The 23175-nt window shown below is 40.2% G+C and overlaps 1 protein-coding gene across 1 annotated transcript in view; it reads left to right on the plus strand.

Moving 5' to 3' along the window:
* Nucleotides 1-23175, plus strand: part of blmh (bleomycin hydrolase) — a 38258-nt gene that overhangs the window by 9321 nt on the left and 5762 nt on the right. The window contains exons 4-11 of the mRNA XM_061720225.1: nucleotides 129-270; nucleotides 463-551; nucleotides 661-753; nucleotides 15269-15424; nucleotides 15517-15675; nucleotides 16163-16230; nucleotides 17857-17974; nucleotides 18200-18266. Of these exons, the coding sequence (XP_061576209.1) occupies nucleotides 129-270; nucleotides 463-551; nucleotides 661-753; nucleotides 15269-15424; nucleotides 15517-15675; nucleotides 16163-16230; nucleotides 17857-17974; nucleotides 18200-18266 (892 nt within the window). The remainder of the gene's footprint in view (nucleotides 1-128; nucleotides 271-462; nucleotides 552-660; nucleotides 754-15268; nucleotides 15425-15516; nucleotides 15676-16162; nucleotides 16231-17856; nucleotides 17975-18199; nucleotides 18267-23175) is intronic.

The raw sequence follows: 23175 nt of genomic DNA on the forward strand, positions 1-23175 counted from the left end.
AGCTCTTGTGGCGTCTTGTCCTTACTTTTGTAAAAAGTCAAAGAGTAACCTGGGACTTGCGTCTTGTTTGGCAGTGTTTTCTCTCTCTCGTCATTCTCAGTCTCTCTGTTGGATTCATCTCTCTGCAGATTGAGCGGTGCTACTACTTCCTCCATGCCTGCGTGGAGACGGCGCAGAGGAAGGAACTGGTGGACGGACGCCTGGTCCAGTTCCTCCTTTCCAATCCAACCAATGACGGAGGACAGTGGGACATGTTGGTCAATCTCATTGGTTAGTTCTTACGCATGTGATTATAGCGTCTCTATAAATTTATGTTTAGGTATTGAATGATCTGGGTATCTTCTTGTTTTTTCTTTGTTAAAAGGGTGTTTGGTTTGTTTTCAAACTCAGGAAAACAAACTAATAACTGTATTTGGTTCTTGACTGGATTAAAAGGTGACTTTTATACCATCTTATTTTCAGAAAAGTATGGCGTGATTCCAAAGAAATGCTTCCCAGAGTCTCACAGTTCAGAGGCGTCACGCAGAATGAATGACATTCTCAATCATAAGGTATGTTTGCATATTTTCCTCACTTTTAAATCGGTTAAGATCACGAGTCTGCCATGAAAACGTTGCGTAATACTTGAGACGCTAACTGTTTATGTCTTATGTCTTTTAGCTGAGAGAATACTGCCTAAGACTGAGAAACATGGTGGCCAGCGACGCTACAAAAACCGAACTGTCTGATGCAATCGATACCATGATAGAGGAGGTGAGACGGAACACGCACTCCCTGTATTTCTTTTCCTTTTTATCTCTTCTGATCATGTGCGTCATCAGCAGGAACATTTGAATGCAATGTTTGTTTAAGAGGGTGAAGTCCAAATGTAATCCCTCTATGACAGTTGTGAACTTTGGTCTGAGAGCAGTGGTTTCATTCCCCTCATTGTCCATATATCCTCGTCTGATCGTTTCTGGGCTGTTTTAGCTGTTGGTGTGCCTCCTTATAACCTATCCAGAAGTTAGGTTACAGTGAGTGGAAAATATCTGCAATTGTACAGTTTATCTTTGTCATTTGAGCCTCCGTCAATCACTGGGGTGGGTTGCAGCTGAGTATGAAACAGGAGGGCCTTTCAAGGTCTTCAGTTTTAGTAGAATGGTGAAGGAGATGGCCAGAATCTGTTCGGGTCTTTCACATTGATGAGAGAACCTGAAAAAGGGCGAAGCTCTCGATGTGTCGGCTGATCCGTGTTCCAACCCTCACCTACTGTATGTTTATGAGTAGTGACCAACATAATAAGATAGTTTATATAAACTGCCAAAATGAGCTCTTCTTTTTTTTTTTTCCAAAGCAGGCTGGTCTAACTTTTACTGCTTCACGGCATAGCGTGAAGCCAGCAGGCGTGGTTTGGTCGTCTGGGCAGAATGCCGGTTAGACTCCTTCTAAAGCTGGGCATACACTGTGCGATATTTTAAATCGTTTGAGACTGCCCCATCTCACACTGCACGACTAGATCGCGGAGTTCAAAAGTTCACAGCCCACGATGTATGTTCTCAAACTGTACGACCCGATGCTCGGATGCGACCCGTCTGCTCACACTATACGATCATATCCTCCCGTCGGACCTCTGTGTACTGGAACTCGAGGCCGGTTTTGGGGCAGGGGTGGGCTGTGCCCACCCAAACGTGCGTCCTGCCCACGCAATCAAAGTTATGGGGATCCTTTATTTTTTTATAATTAAATTTTTTTTATATATATAAAAAAAATCCCAAAATATCTGTACCGTTTCTGATTGGGTGGGCACTGCGCATCATTTTCAGGGTTTCCGCGGGGTTTTAAAAAGTATTAAAAAGTGATAAATTAAAATTGCCAAATTTAAGGCCATTAAAAGTGTTAAATTCAATTTGTCGGAGGTATTATTTTTTTTAAAATTGCTATTATTTTTTACCTTTTCCATTTAAGCAGTCTATTTTATTGTCATTCACAAAGTGAAATAAATGTGAAACATTTGGTCAACATCAATGAGTCTATAAATCTGTTCTGTATAGTGTTCTATAGGTCAAAATCTGTATTAATGTTAAAAGGTCCGTGATTAACACTTAATGTTGTGACCGTTTTTTTAAAAAATCTGAAGGTAGTGAAAAAAGTATTAAATTGGTATTAAATTTAACATAAGGATTGCTGTATAAACCCTGTTTTTAGACTCAACAATGAACGCATACTGCAAAAGTTGTGTCTCGGCGGAGGGACCCGGCGTCCCAGCAAAATGAACACTTCTTTGGGCTCAGAACAGCGCAGAGCGCACACTGAAGGCTGATTTATGGTTCCGCGTTACACCAACGCAGAGCCTACGGCGTAGGGTACGCGGCGACACGCACCGTACGTGGGAAATGCAGTCTTTTTTTCTGCTATTAAAACATGATTTGTAAAGTGAATTTGCAACACTTAAACTACAAATAATAGTTTTTGACGTGACATCAGAGATTGCGCATGCTCTCTGCGAAAGGATGAGGCAACTCGGGTCGTAGCTGCTTCAACTGTGCGACTCCTTCACGAGGAGCGACCAGGATTTCAAACACGCTTGATTTTCTTGTGACCTCACGATTTATGATCGGGAGCTCGTCGTGAGGTGTTAATCTCTCTTTGTTGGCCCACGTACACTGCACGACCAACTATTGGGTCAAAATCCGTCCCGATCCAAAAAATAGTCGCACGACTGGAAAATCGTCTCAAAACGAGCCGATAATCGCACAGTGTATGCCCGGCTTAAGGTGCCTGAGGTGTGTTCCAATGCAAGGAACTACCAGGCAGGTCCAGAACTCACTGAAGACATCATCATATGGCTTGGGAATGTCTTGATGTCCCCCCTATTAGACTTGGAGAAGGTAGCTGGGTAGAAGTGGGTCTGCTCAGGCCTTTGTCCCTGCAGTCCTCGACAAGTATGTTCTTCAAGTTAGTGAAAGTGTTCCTGAGATATTACCTTGCAAAAACACCCACGGCTCCACATGGAGGCACATATACTGAGGAGATCCCCTCATACTCTCACACAACATTTATACTTGAAAGGAATCAATAGGTTTAATGACATTTCTGAGCAGGAATGTTAAAAATCAGCCCACTTATAAAGAGGTGAGGAAAATGAAGATGGATGGTAATTCAGACTTTGCTTATGCGCAGCACTTTAAGTGTGTCTATTTACCAGCTCATGATTGGCCACTTTTTAAGAGCAATCACAGCCACGGCCATGTCTGCCTTGATTTAGATTGACAGGAAACAAGACGGGAACACCAAGTGCACGCTGAGCGATCATGAAACTTCTTCAGTTTTTTTATGACAAAAAAGGTCTTGGACTGGATAATTCTTCAACCAAAAGCGATTCATTAATCTTTGAGGGTGATATAGATTGAGTATGTTTTACTGTGCTACATTTCACATAAATATTTTGCCATGAATGTCCACAGCGTTGCTAATTTTAAAAGAAGTATTACTTCTTGTTACTGGTATATTTTAGCAGAATTAAATTAAAGCTTGAAGACTTTGTCCATTTAGATTTCTTAAGTTGAAGTTGAAATCATGTCATCTAAGCGAAGCCCATTAAATGTATTAAATATGTTTGTATTTTTTTAGCAACGTTATAACTAGTTTTGATTATAGGCCTTACTAGGCCCTCCAGAAAAACGCGATTACGCGATCGCATAATTCATTGCATAATCAGCCAAATGGCGCAGATTACGCGGGGATAGATTTATTCCTGAAAGGGCGCATATTTCCCGCGATGATCGCATATGTCCGCGCTGAATATGCGAATTATGCGGGGCTCACTTGATTTCACCGCATCATCGCCGCACATTTTCGCATAAAGTTTGGAAAAAGGGGGAAGTGTTGTGAGTGACATGTCGGGACGCCCGGTCGCGACGTGCGGGACCCGCCCGGGTACCTCCGCACCCCTCGCAGAAACCGCCACCCCCCAAACAGCAGCTCTCACCCGCGGGGGTGAGAGGAAAAAGGGAGTGCCGTCTCCGTCGAGCCCCCCGCTTGCGCGGTGGGCGCGGCTGCCGGTGGACTCAGGTCTCCGTGCTGACCGCGTACCACTGCGCCTGCGAAGGCCGGCGGAGGCGGACGCACGCTCTCATCCACTTGGGGATCTTGGCGGCGGACGCGTGGGGTGACGGAGCTCTGGCTCGTCCCCTCGCTGCGCCGGTGCGCCTGGCAATCACCCGAGCACTGAGCCGCGGGCTGGAGGGAGAGAGGCGGCCGGCCTCCGGGCCGCCACCACCCCTCTCCCCTCCTCTCCACCCGCACTCTCCTTTTTTTTTTTTTTCACCTACAACCTCAGATCAGACGAGACAGCCCGCTGAATTTAAGAGGGAAGAGCTCAGCGCCGAATCCGCCGAATTCCTGCATATTTCGCATATTTTGCAACTTTCCGCATATTACGCAACTTCAAGCATATTCCGCAATTTCACTGCATAAAATCACATAAAAAACCTGCACATTTAATCGCATAATCAATGATTTTTGCCCGCGTTTTTCTGGAGGGTCTACCTTACATGTAGTCGTCAGACTTCTGCGTAGTAACAACACACACACCCTACCTATGGGACCGACATGTTAGCTGGCGTTTGTACTTACACCAGCAGTTCTGAGTTTCTTTTTGTTTACCTCCTTTCTGTACGTCACATATGTCAATAGAGCTACTAGTTGGGGTCAGCATGAACCCTGATGTGTTACAGTTCTAGGAAGGTGAATGTGAGGCTACGAGGGGGGGGTTATGGTGCAAGGTCAGAAATACGGCTCCACTACAAACAGCACCAAGGAGCTGCTAGTTCAGTGTGTAGTGTATTAGAATAGAATGTCTTTATTGTCATTTGTACAGGTACAACGAAATTGGATGCTATCTTCTTTAAGGTGCATGGTTTAAAAAATAGATATATTAAAACAACAATTATAAAAACAAATAATCTCTAAAAGGACACAAACAGGAAGACGATGCTTACATGCTGGGTATGAGAAGGTCTGTGATTTTAATCCCGTCTGAATGCGTCATGTCTGTGATTTGAAAAGTAGAAATTCCACAGCAAATAACCTTCCCTATTTCACCAAACACCGAGGTCACAAGATCACTTTAATCCCATCAGAATGCACGTCAGTAATTTGGTGATATGCGGGCTGGAATCTTTATTCCTAAAAATTCCTCTCGTTGCCTTTTCTGCCTCTTTCCTGTGTAGTTTTGGCAACTACAGTACAGTGTGATATAATACTACTTCAACCTATATCCACCCAATATCGTGTAACGATCTGATATTTTGAGAAGATGAACTAATAAAAATGAATCAACATTAAGCTTCACTAGGAGACTTGTGAAAAAGTAGAAGAGCGACAACGAGATGAAGACACATGTGGCTGTAACACGCATTAAGAAACTTTTCATGTTCAAGCTCAAACCCCCTCTGACGGCGTAAAACCTTTAACAAAAGCTTCGAAACAAGAAGAAACAACAAAATGTGACGTGTAGTCACTGCAATCTAACTCTTGAGTGTCTTATCAGATGCTTTCAACTCAATATTCAAATGTATTGTGTAAACTAAATGTAATTGTTTAATAAAATGCAAGGCCTTAACGTCACTCCTTTTTACAGATTCAAATAGTACAAAAGAAGGCATGATTTATTTTCTACACTTCCATGGTTTCGTGGAGAAGTTTGGCGGTAAAGGGGTAAAACATAAGATCCAGACTAGTTTTTAAACATCCTGCTGACATAAGATTATAACTTGTACATTGTTCCAATCTAACCAGAAGAGGGAGCTGTCAAATCATCCATGACTCAGACGAGCAGCGTCTTGCCAAACACGATGTTCAACAGTCCTTTGTATGTGTTCAGCGTTTGAGTTGATCCTCGTAAGGTTTAAGATGAAAAAGCTGGTGGTTGGCTCTATCTTAAAATGTACTTAAGATATGCAGCAAATTCCTAGTTTACAAGAGACTCTTATCAACAGAAATTAGTTTTTAATCTTAATTGATTTAATTTCTGTGCATTTTCTGTTCCATCCCAACTTATATGGGAGAGTTTCAAACTGTTTAATATCATTATTATCAATAATATTGTTGTTTTTTTTTAAAGTCCTTCTTAAATTTGTGGAAGTGCCCTTATGAAGTTTATTCACTAATTAAATATTCCATTTTTGCATTTACAAAGTCTAATATATTCCTCAGCACAGGTGCATCAACAACAATAGTTTGCTTAAGAACTGACGCTCAGACGTTCTCACTCTGCCCATCTTTTCCAGCCTTTTTTTCCTCATAAAACCAGCAAACACAACATCAGAAGGATTAATAATCGCTTCACGCCATTGGCTGTGCCATATGCTTTAAACATTTGATCCATCCGCAAACGTAAGCGCTTACGCATGAAGAGTTGCACAATGTGAGCATGTCATGTCTGTCATGTCATGTTTTAAAAGAAGCAAGGAGAAAGAATATTGACGCCAGTGCTGTTGTTTATGGAACAGTGTATTATCTGATGCTGCACAGCCGGGATGTATTCACCTCCAGCACAAAAACACAACGTAATCCATGTGTGTAAACAAACACGTGCGCAACGAGTGTAACACGTGTCGTGTGCATGCATCTGTTCAGCCCAATACAGTCGTGTGTATGCGTGAGTGTGTGTGTATAGGCTGGACAGGTTGTGTAGTGTAAGTGGGAAGCTTAATTCACTATTTGTGTGCGTGTGTGGGCGACCATTGACACAGTTAGAGTACAGGGGTCCGGTCAAGCAGCCTTTGTCAGCTGGTAGTTTGTATTGTGTTGCTGACTGGCTGCTTGTTTAAACAGTTGCTTGTACCTCACTGCACCTTCATGATGCCCAGTCATCACTACACACGCATGCAGAGGCACAAGACTGCTCGTGCTCCTCTGCACAGTGTCGGGGTAGGCTCGCTGGCGTTGTTTGTCCACCTGGAATTGATTTGTTTTGCAAAACACAACTTTGGCCCAGCTGCTGGCGAAGGCTGATTTTAGTCATGTCAAAAGAATGAACTGCTGCAAAGAGACAGATTGTTTGAAAGTTCATTTGCTTGTATATTTTACCTGCATCTTTTCCAATAATCAACATTCACATTTCGCAGCAACAGCTGTGCAAAAAGTGAAATCTTTTAATGAAATTTCGTTTTGAATTTACAGGGATTAAAATCGGTGTGTATTTTTGAAAATACTTCTAACGTGACCTAAAGATGACACAAAACTATTTTGGGCAAATATTTTTAAATTCCAAAAAGGAAATGCATAGAGATCAAGATTCATGTTTAAACTTTGACCAGTATGTCAATTATCTATTTGCAATATTGACCTTTTAACGTCAGATTCTTGGATATTTTTATAATTATCACACGATTACTCTGAAGTATTGAATTAAATAATGCTACTTTAGGTTTTGAAACTAAAAAACTAATCATCTGATTTTTGGATTAAACTGAATGTTAATTTCTGAAATAAAACAGGTCACTTAACCATCGTTATGTAAACTTCTAATATGAACAGGTAACTGAAAAATACATATTTTTATAACGAATAAGTGCGTGCATGCGTGCGTGTGCGCGCAGGCTTCCATTTCCTCTACCCTGTGTGATTTGAAATAAATCAATTTGCGTGTTAAGAGACTATTCTTCTTGTGAGCACTGGACAGGTGGATTCACTCAAACAAAGCCTGTAACATTTAACTTTTCTGGGAAAAGTAGCTGAACTCACTTTTCCCAGCCCCTGCTGGGGGGAACCATGCTTTTCATATTCTGCATCGTGCTCCTCTTCAATTACTCATACAGACAAGTTGTCAACACACACACACACAGAAATCAAAAAAGCAATCACAAGGAGCTGAACATGTATGCAGAACTTCACACATGATGGTGTCCTACAGACAGTACTGGCCATGTCCGCAGCAGTTCCTTGCTCTGTTGCGTCATGGAATCAGAAACACCACGTGCAGATCTGGTCTTGGCCCTCAGTTCTCTCTGAGTCTTAAAGGTATTGTGACATGAAAAACAAATTTTTCTTGATTTTTTTTGTGTTTTGTTGGGTGTCTTGACATCAATTACACCCAAAAAACAAACTTTTAACATTCAGTGTATTGTGTGCTTTCTGGGATTTTCCGCATAACTATGCAAAAACGGCGCACCTGGTTTGGTGGCGGAACGTGACGTCACGCCCCGCTAAATCACCGCCCCCTCCACCCAGCTCCCTGCCTCCTCTTTTCTCCAGCCCACCATAAAGGCTGATTTATGGTTCCGCGTTACACCGACGCAGCGCCTACGGCGTAGGGTTACGCGGCGACGCGCACCGTACGCTGAACCCTACGGCGTAGGCTCTGCGTCGATTTAACGCGGAACCATAAATGAGGCGGAGCTGTTTAGAGCCTCTTTTGTTCTCATCACCGGAGGAAAACTGCTAAGAAGACCCGCGGCCACTGACTGGACTTAAGATAAGGGGACACTCCTGCTTGCATGCCTTTTATTTTTATGATTGTTTGCTGTGGACTGCTTCTCTGTGCTGCTTTTCCGTGCATGCTTCGCCTGTCGCTCCCGGCTTAACTCTCCGACGCCGCTGTGAGCGTATGGCTGGAGGAGGAGCGGGGCAATGATTGACAGGAAATGGGGAAAAGGAAGCGTTTTTCACGGCGCAAAAAAACACCGTCATAAAAAGCCAGGAATGGAGTACTAGAGTGAAGTTTTTCTTGTTACACCCTTTTAGACACATTTGACGGATGTTGGCCAAGACTTTTAATAGTGTTAAAGCATGTTAAAAATGATGTCACAATACCTTTTAAGACGGGTCTGATTCATGAGAAACCCATCAGCTCACAGAAGACCCTTCTCTCTGTAACCCGGTGGGCCGGTGCCGCGGGTCGATTCGCTGTTCGATGTGGGTGGGTTCCTGCAAGTTCTAAGTCGTCCGCACATATTTCTTGAATTTCTCTGCGCGATTGTTGAGGTTTAACAATGGCCACATGTGTTGAATGTTTACAAAATATGGAAGTTTAATCAAAACCTCACTCATTTTTATCCAAACTGTTTGCATTGTGTCATTTGCTTACACTCTCAGTTCCAGCTTTTCGACAAAAGTTATAAAATCACCTCAGAGTAGCAAGGAGGGACATGTTGTGTGTCAGATTGGCATTCAGCTGGGTGAGAACCACGTTTAACCTCTGAGCGTTCACCAACAGATTTAATTTCTCCATAATTGTACAACAACAAAACGCTCTTCTGCTTCAGGACACTCTTGAGCCTCAGATGTTCAGACACTGATTTCCAAAATAGAAGCATATCCTTGTCTTCAATGTCAACTTATTTTGCTGTAAACTGTTTTTTGTGAGACAGTTAAGTGTTGAAATAGTTCTCATAATGTTTTTTTCTTATCAAAGACACATTTAGAAAGGGGAGACACCTTTATTCTTGCTGGAATGTCCTCATATAATGTGTTACTATAGGCGTATGTGTTGGTCTGACTCACAGCTCCAGGTGATCTGCTTGTTTAGGTTGGGTAGAACGGATAAATATGCAGGGGGATGCCAGCCCCCGGTCAACACTGGAAATCAGATGCTATCAAATCTTAGTCGAAGATAAATCCATCTGTTAACAACCTCCTTCGCAGTTGGATACAAGATCTGGGAGCCAAAGTGTTTCCACATCAGATATTTGGAATATTAAGATGTAAACACGTTCGTTGGCACCTGCCACAGCTCATAAAAGCAATGCTTCATTTACAGGGAAATGTGATTAAATTATATGAAATTGCCTTTTTATACTTGCAAAGCCTTTAGTATGTAATAGAGTGAAACAAGGAATGTTGCAAAGAGAGGATCACATTTGTTTGTTTTTTCTTTTTCTTTTTCTTTTTCATTTATGCGTACAAGGTTGTTCTGAACTAGCCTGCGGAGATTTGCTCATACTCATAAGGAGGGAGGGAGGGAGGGAGGGATTGATTGATTGATTGATTATCGGAATAAATGCCAGAAATGATGGTGATACATCTTTTAGTCCATACCGCCCATCCCTACTGTCACAGATGTCTTCAATATTTTATCAGTTATGCAAGGTTTAAGTAGCCTAACAGTGCTGGTCCAATGAAACCACTTAAGTTGGTGATGTGTCCAAAGAAGTGGTGAAGTGGTTCTGCATCAGGCGTCAGCGGCCCCACAGACCTCTGGCACTTGAGCTCCTCGTTTCATGGCCATGCCGTGCAGGACACGATAAGCCCGTATTATTTTGCACACCTTCCTTGATCATTAGGGACAGGTTGGCAGGGCCTCTGTCCAAGCAGAACCACCTCCCCTCTACAGTGGTCCAAGTCATTGTGTGGGTGTCTTTCAGCATATCAGGCCAATTGAATCAATCCATTGTAGGCATGGGGCGATATACGATATTATCGTGGGGTACTGTAATTATCGCCAAAAAGGTTTGTTTTTTTTTTTGTTTTTTTTGGAAGAAAGTGTCAATTCACTCGCCCGGTTGCATATCCGGCCCAGACCGGCTTTTCTGCATACCTGCCACTAGTGTTCCTTCGGAACGTGTCTTCAGTGCCAGTGGACACATTGTTACGCCTCAAAGAACAAAACTTAAGCCAGAAAAAGTGAACATGCTGACATTTTTGCACTTCAGTCTCTGAAAGAGCTATGGTTTCACATCTCACTCTCTAGGCCAAAGGTCACACAAGGCTACCAGCCAGGTAGAAGCCAGTGTTATTTTTTTTTCATGTATTTTATTAATATTATTTATTATTATTATTTATTTAATATTTTTTCAGAGAGTAGTACAATCCGTGTGCATTTGACTACTGTGGCACTTTATTTTCACTCAATCTTTGTGTTGGCCATGCAGCTTTTGTTTTGTATTCTACAGAGCAGTGCCTTATTTTATAATTTTTCCAGAGAGCCGTACTAAGTAGCAGGCAGCCAGCTACTGTTAAAGTTTCAGAGAGTAATACAATCAGTGTGCATTTGGCTCTACTTTGTCACTTTATTTCTATTTGTCACTTATTTCTTTCGACTCTCAGGGAAGTATTTTCTTACAAAAAAAGAAACTTCAAATAGGTACCGGTACTATAGTTTACACTTTGTAATGCATAACATTTACAGTACACTATTTGTTCTCTATCTCAAGTGTCACTGTGTTGAGAATGATTTGAGAATAAATGTTCTGAAGGAACCAGTGGATCCACGGTTAGTGTTTTTCCTTGCATTTTAAGAATTTTATAAGCGACACGCTAATATCGTGATAATATCGTAATCGTGATATTTTTGTCCACTAATATCGTGATATGAAATTTTCATATCGTCCCATGCCTAATCCATTGACAATTTCAAATGTTTTCTATGCCCGTTGATTTGTATAGATGCATTATATTTCATATTATAGTCCATATGAGGCATTAAGGTCAAGTAATATTTGAATTACTCAAGCTCTAGTGACCTTTGACCTGGTCAGAGGTGGATGTAAATTTTGTTCCTACTTGCGATGTGGGCCAGAGTAGATAGAGTTGTCTGCAGAGCTCAGTGAGACAGTTATTGATGAACATTTTAGAGGTTTAGACTTTACAACCATCTCCATGGCTTTCATTATCCTGTGAAGACAGCTGCAAGTTGAAGTTGTAGAAGTATCAGGTCCAGGGGGCTGTAGCCGATCTCCCAGGACATGGCTACCAGAGGAAACGCAGATTAGGTGTTCCTGAGTGTTAGCAAATCGATGTCAAGCTAATAAAATACAACATGTTAAATTGAGATGAAACCAGGACAACCGTTACACATAAATGTATACCAAAACAGACTTGTTGAAAGTGCTGCTTAGCCATCACCTCTGTTCCTCCGGCACCTCTGTGTCCCGCTCGTTCCCTGCCACTCATGCACATCTGTCACTGAGGCGACAGGTGCTCCAATATTGATCCTGCTCGAATGTCACTGCCACTGTTTATTTTCTGACTAAGGTCTCTCTGTCAGTCCTGCCTTTCACTCACACCCACTGTATTTGTTTTACCAGGTCCGATGAGTGGGCAGAAGGTTAATGTGACATAAAGCGGGAGACTTATGTAACGGTTTTATGTGTTGTGGCGTCTGAAAGAAGAAAAAAAAATTAAACGAGTAGAAATTTATAAAGGAAAAGCAGAGTGTCAATTAGGGCTGGGGATCGATTCAAATGTCAAGATTCGATTCCGATTCTTAAGATTCAGAATCGATTGTCAAAATTTGAGTCGATTCCGATATTGATTTGGGTTAGTGTTATTAAAACTGTTTTTTGAGCTGTTGCATGAATTATATGACTGTAGTTATGCAAAATATTACTACTATATTACTACAGCAAGTATTGGCAGCTAATGATGCTGTAAGGACCAATCAGCTCCCAGAATGCTGATAGAACTGCTTTCAGAAACATCATGTGGGTCAGAATTACCAAACAGATCCAGGGAGGAAACAGAGACGGATGAAATCGGTTTTATTTTTTCCCACATTCCGTTTTTATTTGTTCCATTTTCGGTCTATTTTGGTTTTTAATTTTTGAGCATTTGGTTTTTAGCATTTTTTGCAAATGTAACCCCAAGACAGTATATAAAGTAATGAAATATAGACAATTTATGCAATTATAACCCTTTTTTTTAACACTTTAATGTTTTCATACCTTTAAACAAATTTAAAGGAAAAAACATGGCACCAGTTATTCTCGTGTCCAACAAAACATTCCTTTTTTGGGGATAAACAAAAAAATAACCAAAAGTTGTAAAAAAAAATAATACATATATAAATAAAAGAAAATTAAAAAAAAAAAAAATTTCAACACAGGCGTAGTGTCAATAGAATAAAAGGACCAAAACAACAACAAAACACACTGTAATGAAGAGAAAAGGGCAGGACAGACATGGCGATTGGCACCTCGGCGTGATGTCTTGCCCTCAGGGAAGTCTACTGGCAACAAGCAGCTCAGAAGCCCTTGTTGACTCAGTGTATGTGTGTGTTTTTGTTTGTGTCTGTTCGTTACGCATTGCTGTAACGAAGAAGGTGGATGTTTGTTTGAGTTAGCCTGGATTTTTTCCCCATGTTCATGAAAGCTTAGAATGGTTACCAGAATCAGAGTCCACTTTACAAAGAATAGGAATGCCGTCGCCGGGTAGGAACTGGTGTTAACGCAGCCGTGACCACTAGATTTCTTCAGGCCTGGCCAAAAATATGGCCCTATCTCTTCTGTATTCAGATTATTACATTTCTCCGGATATCAGTAGACGGGTCAATGACAAAAAAGGATTTTCAACAGGTCAATTTTAAAATAATAAAAAAAGAATATCTATTGCAGTAGTTCAAACATTAAGAATGCTGTGTACACATAAATTCATATAAACATTTTAAATTAAGTGAGTTTTTTGTCAAGATGAATTGGCACTAGCCTTAAAAAAAGTCATGTGGTGCAACCATGATTCATATTAAAATAAATTAATTTCCTTAACATCTTGACATCTTTTTTTTTTTCTACAAGTTTTCAGTATTATACAAAAATTGTTTTTTTAATGGTTGCGTCCCATGATATTTCATAAAATGGACATCATCAGTCAAACTTTGTTTGTATATTATGATGGAAATATAAATACAAATGTGTTGCAATCTTACACACTACAAGACACTTCGGAAATCATGCCAGATAGGGCAGAAGATTGATTTAAAAACATTTAGAGTGATTTCAAAAAAAAGTCATGGTCGGACGGTCGCACCACATGACATTTTGACGCTTAAAACAACAACAAAATCCCAAGTAACTAGTATTTTTTGTAAAATTCAAGTGAGTCCATATGTGGGACAGGGAGGTCATATATATATATATATATATATATATATATATATATATATATATATATATATGGTATTTTTGTATCCATTTAAACCTTTTTTGAATTGAAAAAAAATCTGTTTTTCAGAAAATATAGGCGTCACGTCCTTGACCCAGAAACAGAAAGATATGGAAGTTTGTTCTGCCTTTTATTCTTACTTTCCGAGCGAGTGATGACCGTTCATCCTCTCGATTAGAGGAACGGTCGCACCGCGTCTGCTTTGTGTCAAATCAGTGCACGGCTGTCTCGTTCTCTCATCCTTCACCCTCCACCAACATCATCATCATCTCAACCTCTCGGTGCCTCCTTAACTCTATTTGAGGGGAAAAGCGTGTGCCGAGTGCACGCGGAGGATGGGAAAAGTGAAAAGCAAAGGGGGAAATTCCAGAGATAACTATATCAGAGGTTAGGAGGGCCGGAGTGACAGACGGCCCAGTCCAAACAACCCCGATTTAGCCCACAGGAACTCTGTCTGAACTTATGCACTGCAGGAAGACGCACATGGTGGAGGGGGAAAGGGTTTGTGTGTGGGGAGAGGAGGACTGGAGAGACGTGGGGGAATATAAGGAAAACTGAGAGGTCTGAGTGCTGACGGGTGAACATATGCCGGGGCAGATGTAGTGACGGATTTAAGTATACAAGTAAAAAGACAAGAAGTGACAATGTTTATGCTGAGTTGAGTATGTTGTTCCACTGGAGGTGAATATGATATTCCCGGGTTGGGAGACTTGAGATTTCATTTTCATTTCATTTTCATTTTATTCTTTATTTCATTCAAAAAACAAAACAATTTAATACAAACACAAATACAAATGTTCCTAACTTATGAATGAAAAGGGAGCAGAAAGAAGAAGATTCTTATCTGATCTGCCCCTTTCACAAATAACATAAATTAATAATAATTAAAAAAAAAAAAAAAAAAAACTAAGTGAATAAAAACAACTAAAATAAAATTAAAATAACATTAAATAAAATTACCACCGCCTACGGGTATGTCAATCAAACTCAACATTTTTCGTTATATTTCCTTAACATACAGGTTTTAATTGTTCTTTTGAATGTAATGTTTGATTTGGATTCTTTGTTTTCTCTGTTCAGATTGTTCCATAAATTGATTCCTTTCACAGAAACACAACGTTCCATCAATGTTGTCCTGCATCTTGGTTTTATAAAAATCTCTGTTCCTTTTAAGTTATACTTGCTTTTTCTTTTTTCAAATCTTTTCTGAATGTTGACTGGTAAAGTTTTTTTATGAGCTTTAAACATCATTTGCAGAATACTATGGTCTACTAGTTCATGAAATTTCAACAAATTAAACTGAAGGAATAATGGATTTGTTGGATCTCTATATCGTTTTCTACTAATTATCCTTATGGCTCTTTTTTGCAGAATGAAATTTGATGTTCAAACTGTCTTCCCACTCCAGGTGTACCGAGTGGCCAGTGTTTGTCTAGGCAGCCCCCCTGAGACCATCTGTTGGGAATACCGGGACAAGGATAAGAACTTCCACCGCATGGGACCCCTCACCCCTCAGGAGTTCTACAAGGAACACGTCAAACCCCTATACAACCTTCAGGACAAAGTACGTAACACAACACGGACCACACACGCCTCGGCTCCAAACCCGCCAAGGGTAGCCGTCTAGTTTCTGAACGTCTGCGGTCGCATCAACAGGTCTGCCTCGTAAATGACCCGCGACCACAGAACCCTTACGGGAAGCTGTACAGTGTCGAGTTCCTGGGAAACATGGTCGGAGGTCGGAACACGCTGTACAACAACCAGGCCATCCAGTTGCTAAAGAAGGCCGCCGCCGACTCCATTAAAGACGGAGAGGTAGGCGGGGGACGTCGGGTCACGACCACGGACACAAATGTGCAGGAACTTGACGTGTTTGAACTCTGACAAGTATTCATTCCTAAAGATTCAAAAACAAGAAAAAACCGAGGCACTCAAGAAGTTAGAAAAATATAAAAGGCCTTTATTAAATCATGGCTTAGAAAAAGTAAAAATGCCTAGAAAAAGTTAAAATGCCAACATGTTCGTCTTTGCTATCTGCCTTGAGGAAGGCCTACATGGCCGAAACATGTTGGCATTTTAACTTTTTCTAGGCATTTTTACTTTTTCTAAGCCATGATTTAATAAAGGCCTTTTATATTTTTCTAACTTCTTGAGTGCCTCGGTTTTTTCTTGTTTTTGAATCTTTTGGATCCCCATGCCGAAGAGCACCTGAAGTATACTCTTTTTTACACCCAGCAGCACTCCATGCGTTTGTAGATGCCTTTAAGTATTCATTCCTGTTTTCTCTTCCTTGTTGTGGCAGGCGGTGTGGTTCGGCTGCGACGTCGGGAAGCATTTCCATGGAAAACTAGGCATTAATGACATGAATGTGTGAGTAAAATCCAGGGATTTTCTGTTTGCTCGAGACTGAAATGATAACTTTGGGATATAGTCACGTTTTTCTTTCAGGTTCATTTATTTCATTCATTTGCATCGTAAAAGAAAGAAAACAGGAGCAAATGTGCTTTGATTGTTTAAATAGTGGTCTTTCTGGCACACCCCAGTCTCATCTGCTCTGCACACTCGTGGCTGGACCAGAACTCATTTGCCTTTATAAGGTGTCGGTCTCTCCAGAGGAAGCGCAGCCCGTCTCTGCCCTTCAGGTGCAGCAGCATCTGCGTCTGAGTCACTGGCGCCAGGCTCGGATCTGTTCACGGAACCAAACCGGCGTGGTGCCGATTGTCTGGTATCATCTCTGCCAAAGCTCATCTTCCAGACAGATCTGTTGTTGGCCCAGTCGATTATAACGGGAATGAGGCTTAATGTTGCTTCATTTCCACGTTCATGTTCAAGATGGAGATTAAAGGTCATGAGCAGCTGTTGTTCCTGCAGAATACCGGAATTTTGAAGGGAGCGCTTCTGGCTTTTTATCGCCTCCACTAGGGCTGGGCGATATGGACCAAAAGTCATATCGATATTTTCTAGCTGAATGGCGATAATCGATATATATCGATATTTTTTCTGTGCCATAATTGGGGTTTCCCCCAAAGCATTATAGCATAGCATCTCTGTTAGCTTCATTTTTTTCATTTTCATTTTTAAGGCAAACCCTTTAAAAAAAACACTGTTTTAATACAAAGCCTCGTGCCAAATGTCACACAGGTACCTTTATTAACAGAGGTCTGCACAATATCAAAATGTATAAAACAAATGAAATAAAAATAAACTTGAATAAAATAAAACAAATATCCCTTTCCTGCATAACAATTAAATTAAAATACACTGTGCAATTAATACAATGTAGACAGTAGCAGGCAGACTTTTCCACTGAGGTTGACAGTTGTGCAAATAACAAAACATTTGTGCAAATCTCAAATAAAACATTCAAGTCAAGCTGTCACAAAATAAGCTACGTCAAAATCATAAAAAAAAATATATATATATTTTTTAAATCGATATAAACGATATTGTCTCGTACCGTATCGCGTTTGAAAATATATCGATATATATTAAAATCTCGATATATCGCCCAGCCCTAACAGGTACCTTTTATTAACAGAGGTCTGCACAATATAAAAATGTATAAAACAAATGAAATAAAAATAAACTGCCTGCATATATAGAATAAAAATGCTTCTTGAATAAAATAAAACAAATATCCCTTTCCTGCATAACAATTAAATTATAATACACTGTGCAATTAATACAATGTAGACAATAACAGGCAGACTTTTCCACTGAGGTTGACTGTTCTCAAATAAATCTCAAATAAAACGTTCAAGTCAATTTGTCACAAAATAAGCTATATCAAAATAATAAAAAAAAGCTATATCGATATAAACGATATTGTCTCGTACCATATCGCGTTTGAAAATATATCGATATATATTAAAATCTTGATATATCGCCCAGCCCTAGTCTCCACAGTTCTTACCTAGTTCCCCTTGCCAAAAGTAGTTTTGAGGACTCCTGCTATTACACGTGGAGTTAAGTTTAAACGTGTATGTGTGTTTTCAGGTTCAACCATGAGCTTGTGTTTGGCGTCTCAGTGAAGAACCTTTCCAAAGCCGAGAGACTGATATACGGCGACTCTCTCATGACTCACGCCATGATCCTCACCGCTGTCACAGACAAGGTACGCTCAGACGGACCTGAACTTACCACTCACACCCAACTCTATCTGTGCAGCCGTTTCCCAGGGTTCTGCTGCGTGTTTACACCCTTCTTATCTACTACAGTTTTTCATAAGTCCGTCAATTTCCTCTCTTTTAAGTAACCCCAGCTGTTAGGATGCTTTCTTTTCTTTGCTCTCCATTTCTCAGTCTTATCTCCGTGTTGTCTCTCTTTTGCTCTCCCCCAGGAGGGGAAGGAAGGCTATGAAAAGTGGAGGGTTGAAAACTCCTGGGGCGACGACCGTGGGAACAAAGGTAATGAGAAGAAATTCCCACAGAAGATGTGGGCCAATCGCTGTAACGTTAAACTGATTGTTGGTTGATAACCACTGAAAAACACTTTCACCTGGACGTGGCGTGGGAGATGATTTACATATTCCCTGTTGGCTGGTGATGAAACAGCACCCTCCTCTATATGTGAATTGTTAGGGCTGGCTTTCTGTAACATCTCGTCTTTCCACAGATATATTTATTGCCTCTCCACTTTTGTAAGTGACCTTAAACTACATTTTCCAACCAGGATTTATGAGAGGGAAAAAAAACTCTTTTTAATAACTTTAGGCTTGTGGATCATGCTTTTATTAATCAGGAACATCCCTTTAATGAACAATAAGTTATCACTGGGTGGATCCTCTGGAGATTCAGCTGGAAGTTGTACTCTCTGTAGAGTTTTTACTTGAATATTTTCTTTGGATCAGTTTGATTCGTTTTTTTATGAATATATTGTATTAAAAAGGTAGAGTCTTGTCACGGCACAAAGTCTTCCCCAGGACGTCCCCACATTTCTCAGTCAGTACGTTTACATGCGCTAACAGAAAGTCCAATTGTTGCATTCATCCGACCGATATCAAATTTTTAAAAGTCATGTGTACACCTTAGAACTGACTCTTGAGATCGAACTTTTAGTGCGAGATAATGCGTCCTAATCCGAGTTATTCCGGCATGTATACGCAACCCAGGCTTAACCGAGCTGCTGGCTGTCCCTTACGGGAGTGAAAACACAGAAAGCCAGAAATCAACACAGTAGGAGAAGAAGAAAACGAACAACAAAGAACTAACTGGAAGAACGTCAACGCTAAAGTGTGTGTGGCGTCACCTAGGATCACGGAGTCAAACGCACCTCACTCAATAATCGATTGTCTTCTCTTGCATATACAGGACTGTCTCAGAAAATTTGAATATTGTGATAAAGTTCTTTATTTTCTGTAATGCAATTTAAAAATTCACATTTTTTTAGATAGGATATTTGAGTTTTCTTAAGCTGTAAGCCATGATCAGCAATATTAGAATAATAAAAGGCTTGCAATATTTCAGTTGATTTGTAATGAATCCAGAATGTATGACATTTTTGTTTTTGTAATTGCATTACAGAAAATCACAATATTCTAATTTTTTGAGACAGTCCTGTATACTTGGATTTCTCTGAAACTCCAGTTTAATCCTTAGCTAGATTGTTGCCAATAGCTTGATTTAGATGTGCATGTGACCACACTGACTGGGGTTCAGGTCTGGACTGGACCTCTTGGAATATCTTGATGCCATCGGCGTTAAAAATAGAAAATAAAGTCAGCTGGCCTCATTTATTGTGGGAAGACGACGCCTCTGAACCCGGACCGAGCCGGCTGCAGATCCTAGGCAACTGGTTGCACCTTAAGTGTATTAATCCCTGCAGTTCTTCTTAAATGGAAGGCTGTAACCTTTTTGCTTCATGAAATTCCAGAAGAGGTTTTGGGTGTGTGCGTGTGTGCACGTGTGCGTGCGTGTTTGGGACAGACAGTGTATATCTCTTTATCCTCCCTGCATTAATGCTTTATGAATTTCTAATTGGCTGTGTCCTGTTTCATAAAGACGTGAACACAGCTGACCTTACGGGGTTTTTCTTTTTGTTTAATTCTTCGTTCTTCCTTTTTTCTGCTTTAACTCGGCGCCTCTGGGTGCAGTTGCATAACACCGTTATTAAATCAGCTAATCCTTAAGAACAAAAAGTCACAGACAAAGATCACACGCTTCATTGAAAAGATGAATTACAACCGTTGACGTTCGTCTCCCATCTTTCTGCAAGCAGTAGCCGTTTTATATCGTTACCTCTGTTTCCAGCCTCGCCGTCATTGATGTCAAGCTTTTGTTGTCGCTGCTGCAATTTAATGAGTGTAAGTTCACAGAAATTTGACTGGAAAAGGAACTGATTTGCCCAAGCAAGCACCAAAGATATTAGGTTCAATTACAATTACTATTTTAATACAGTTTCTTTCTTTTTCTTTCACTAAATATAATTATCCAATACAGCGCCGGTCTTAAACTTGCACTTATGACTTATTGTGGCTTGTCCGGGCAGGTTTATTGCCCAGGTGATTTAGAAGCTTTTAAAAGGAGGAAATGTTCAAATATGAGATATTGTACACGGTAACCTGAGGACCTGAGGGAATGTGTAAGAAAAACAAAAAGAAAAGTTATAAAACGCAGTTTATGGACAGCATGTACTTTGCTCCTGAGGTGTTCACAACTTTAGCGTTTTCTCCAGAATGTTGGAGCCTAATGAAGAACTCCTGAACCTAGGTCTGTTCGATTAATCGATTTTAAATCGTAATTGCGATTATGTAATTAGAACGATGTTAAAACGTGAAACTCGTAAAATCGATTTTTCACTTTTTTCTTTTTTTTTTTATACCTTGTCTGCACACATATTAATGATTGATAACATATTAATGATTGATGGAAATACCTCTCAATACCTGCGACAAGTGCCCCATCGGAGAGGCTCTTTAGTGTAGGAGGGGGCGTTGGAACATGCCACCGGGCATCCCTCAAGCCAGATGCGGTAGACCGGCTCGTGTTCCTTGCAAAAAACTTGCAAATGTGAATAGCAAATGTAATGACTGACATTACACACCTCTACCTCCTTCATGGGTTGCATTATTATTTAGCATGCAAAGACCCAGTTTAGTTTAATTAGAAAATGTCTTGTTTTATTTAATTGGAAATATAACTTACTGTATGTTTGCAAGTGCTGATTTGCTGATTTTTTTTTTTTTTTTTTTTTTTTTTTTTTTCCCAGAAATAAAACTTTATATTTTATTATATTTTTTAAAACTTTTTTTCAAATTATTTTACAGAGTTTTGCACTTTATTCATTCATTTTTGGTTTAATAAGAGCAAAGTTTGCACTTAAAGCCCAATGGGGCAAATGTTCAATAAAAAAACAGCATATTTGAAATAATTTCTTTGCCTTTTGTCAATTCACAAAATAATCGTAATCGAAAATCGGATTTTGAGAGAAAAAAATCGAGATTTTATTTTTGGGCAAAATCGAACAACCCTACCTGAACCTGGTGATTTATTTTATTTAAGATGGCTTGTTTGAAACTTCCAAGTCAGTTTAGGTCAAGCTACAAATAAGAAACGGCGACGTATGAATGAGAACGCGCAAAATGTTTTATCATCAGGTAATTGGGATGGGCTTTCTTTACGCACCATCCACTCAGCGCAGCAGGTCATCCACACCGCTGGCACGGACCGCCGTTGTTATTCCCCGTGTCCTTTCATCCCTGTTCCTCCTTCCCCTCTGATCCTCTCATCTCCATCCCTGGCTGGACATTCCACTGCAAATTATAGCCGAGTATTTCAAGTCGGTCATGCATCGTCGGCTAACGCACACACACAGAGCAGGATTTACGCGGAGAGGAGCACACGAACTCACTCACAATATTTGCCCGAACCCACAAACCCTAGTGACTATTGGGAAAACAAATGAAAACCCCCTCAGGCAGTTTGAATGTGTTTCACGCGTATCTTATTCCATAAACGGCATCAGATGGGAGACGGCCCAGACCCACGGCCCGTCCGCAGCCAAATTAATAAGCCTTTCTGAACAAGTCTGATTGGTGCAGTTCCCTTGAGAACCTGGGAGCTTTATTTGTTTGAGTAAAGCTGAGGAAGGACAGACGGATAGTATACAAGAGAGAGGGGATGGGCTGAGGAGATATTAGGTTGTACAGGTGGATGTGGACGTAAGAACAAAGATGCATTCTATCTATCTATCTATCTATCTATCTATCTATCTATCTATCTATCTATCTATCTATCTATCTATCTATCTATCTATCTATCTATCTATCTATCTATCTATCTATCTATCTATCTATCTATCTATCTATCTATCTATCTATCTATCTATCTATCTATCTATCTATCTATCTATCTATCTATCTATCTATTTTCCTTCTTTCTTGCTCATTTCCTTCTTTCTTTCTTTCTTTCTTGCTCATTTCCTTCTTTCTTTTTCTTTCTTGCTCATTTCCTTCTTTCTTTTTCTTTCTTGCTCATTTCCTTCTTTCTTTTTCTTTCTTGCTCATTTCCTTCTTTCTTTCTTTCTTGCTCATTTCCTTCTTTCTTTCTTTCTTTCTTGCTCCTTTCCTTCCTTCTTTCTTTCCTTCTTTCTTGCTCATTTCCTTCCTTCTTTCTTTCTTTCTTTCTTGCTCATTTCCTTCTTTCTTTCTTTCTTTCTTTCTTGCTCATTTCCTTCTTTCTTTCTTTCTTGCTCATTTCCTTCTTTCTTTCTTTCTTGCTCATTTCCTTCTTTCTTTCTTTCTTGCTCATTTCCTTCTTTCTTTCTTTCTTGCTCATTTCCTTCTTTCTTTCTTTCTTTCTTGCTCATTTCCTTCTTTCTTTCTTTCTTTCTTGCTCATTTCCTTCTTTCTTTCTTTCTTTCTTGCTCATTTCCTTCTTTCTTTCTTTCTTTCTTGCTCATTTCCTTCCTTCTTTCTTTCTTTCTTGCTCATTTCCTTCCTTCCTTCCTCCTTTCTTTCTTTCTTGCTCATTTCCTTCCTTCCTTCTTTCCTTGTTTTCTTCCTTCCTTCCTTCCTTCCTTCACGTACGTTGTGTGTGAATTTAACGCAGAACCATAAATCAGTTTTATACAAAAACGTCATCAACGGGAATTTATCGTTTTTACCGCGAGATGACAAATTCTTACCGTGGGGAATTTTTTTGACGGTTTATCGTGAACGGTAAAATATCGCCCATTCCTAATGCATACAGAGATGACTCTGGCAAATATTCAAAGTAATTCATGGTTAATGTCAGAAAGAAGAAGCCGAGGGAAAGAAAGTGGGCAGTTTATAAGGTTTTAGATGACCGTGCTCCCTTCGGGCCTCCTAATTTTCCT

This window comes from Cololabis saira, chromosome 4, assembly GCF_033807715.1.
Source record: "Cololabis saira isolate AMF1-May2022 chromosome 4, fColSai1.1, whole genome shotgun sequence".
NCBI classification, from domain to species: Eukaryota; Metazoa; Chordata; class Actinopteri; order Beloniformes; family Belonidae; genus Cololabis; species Cololabis saira.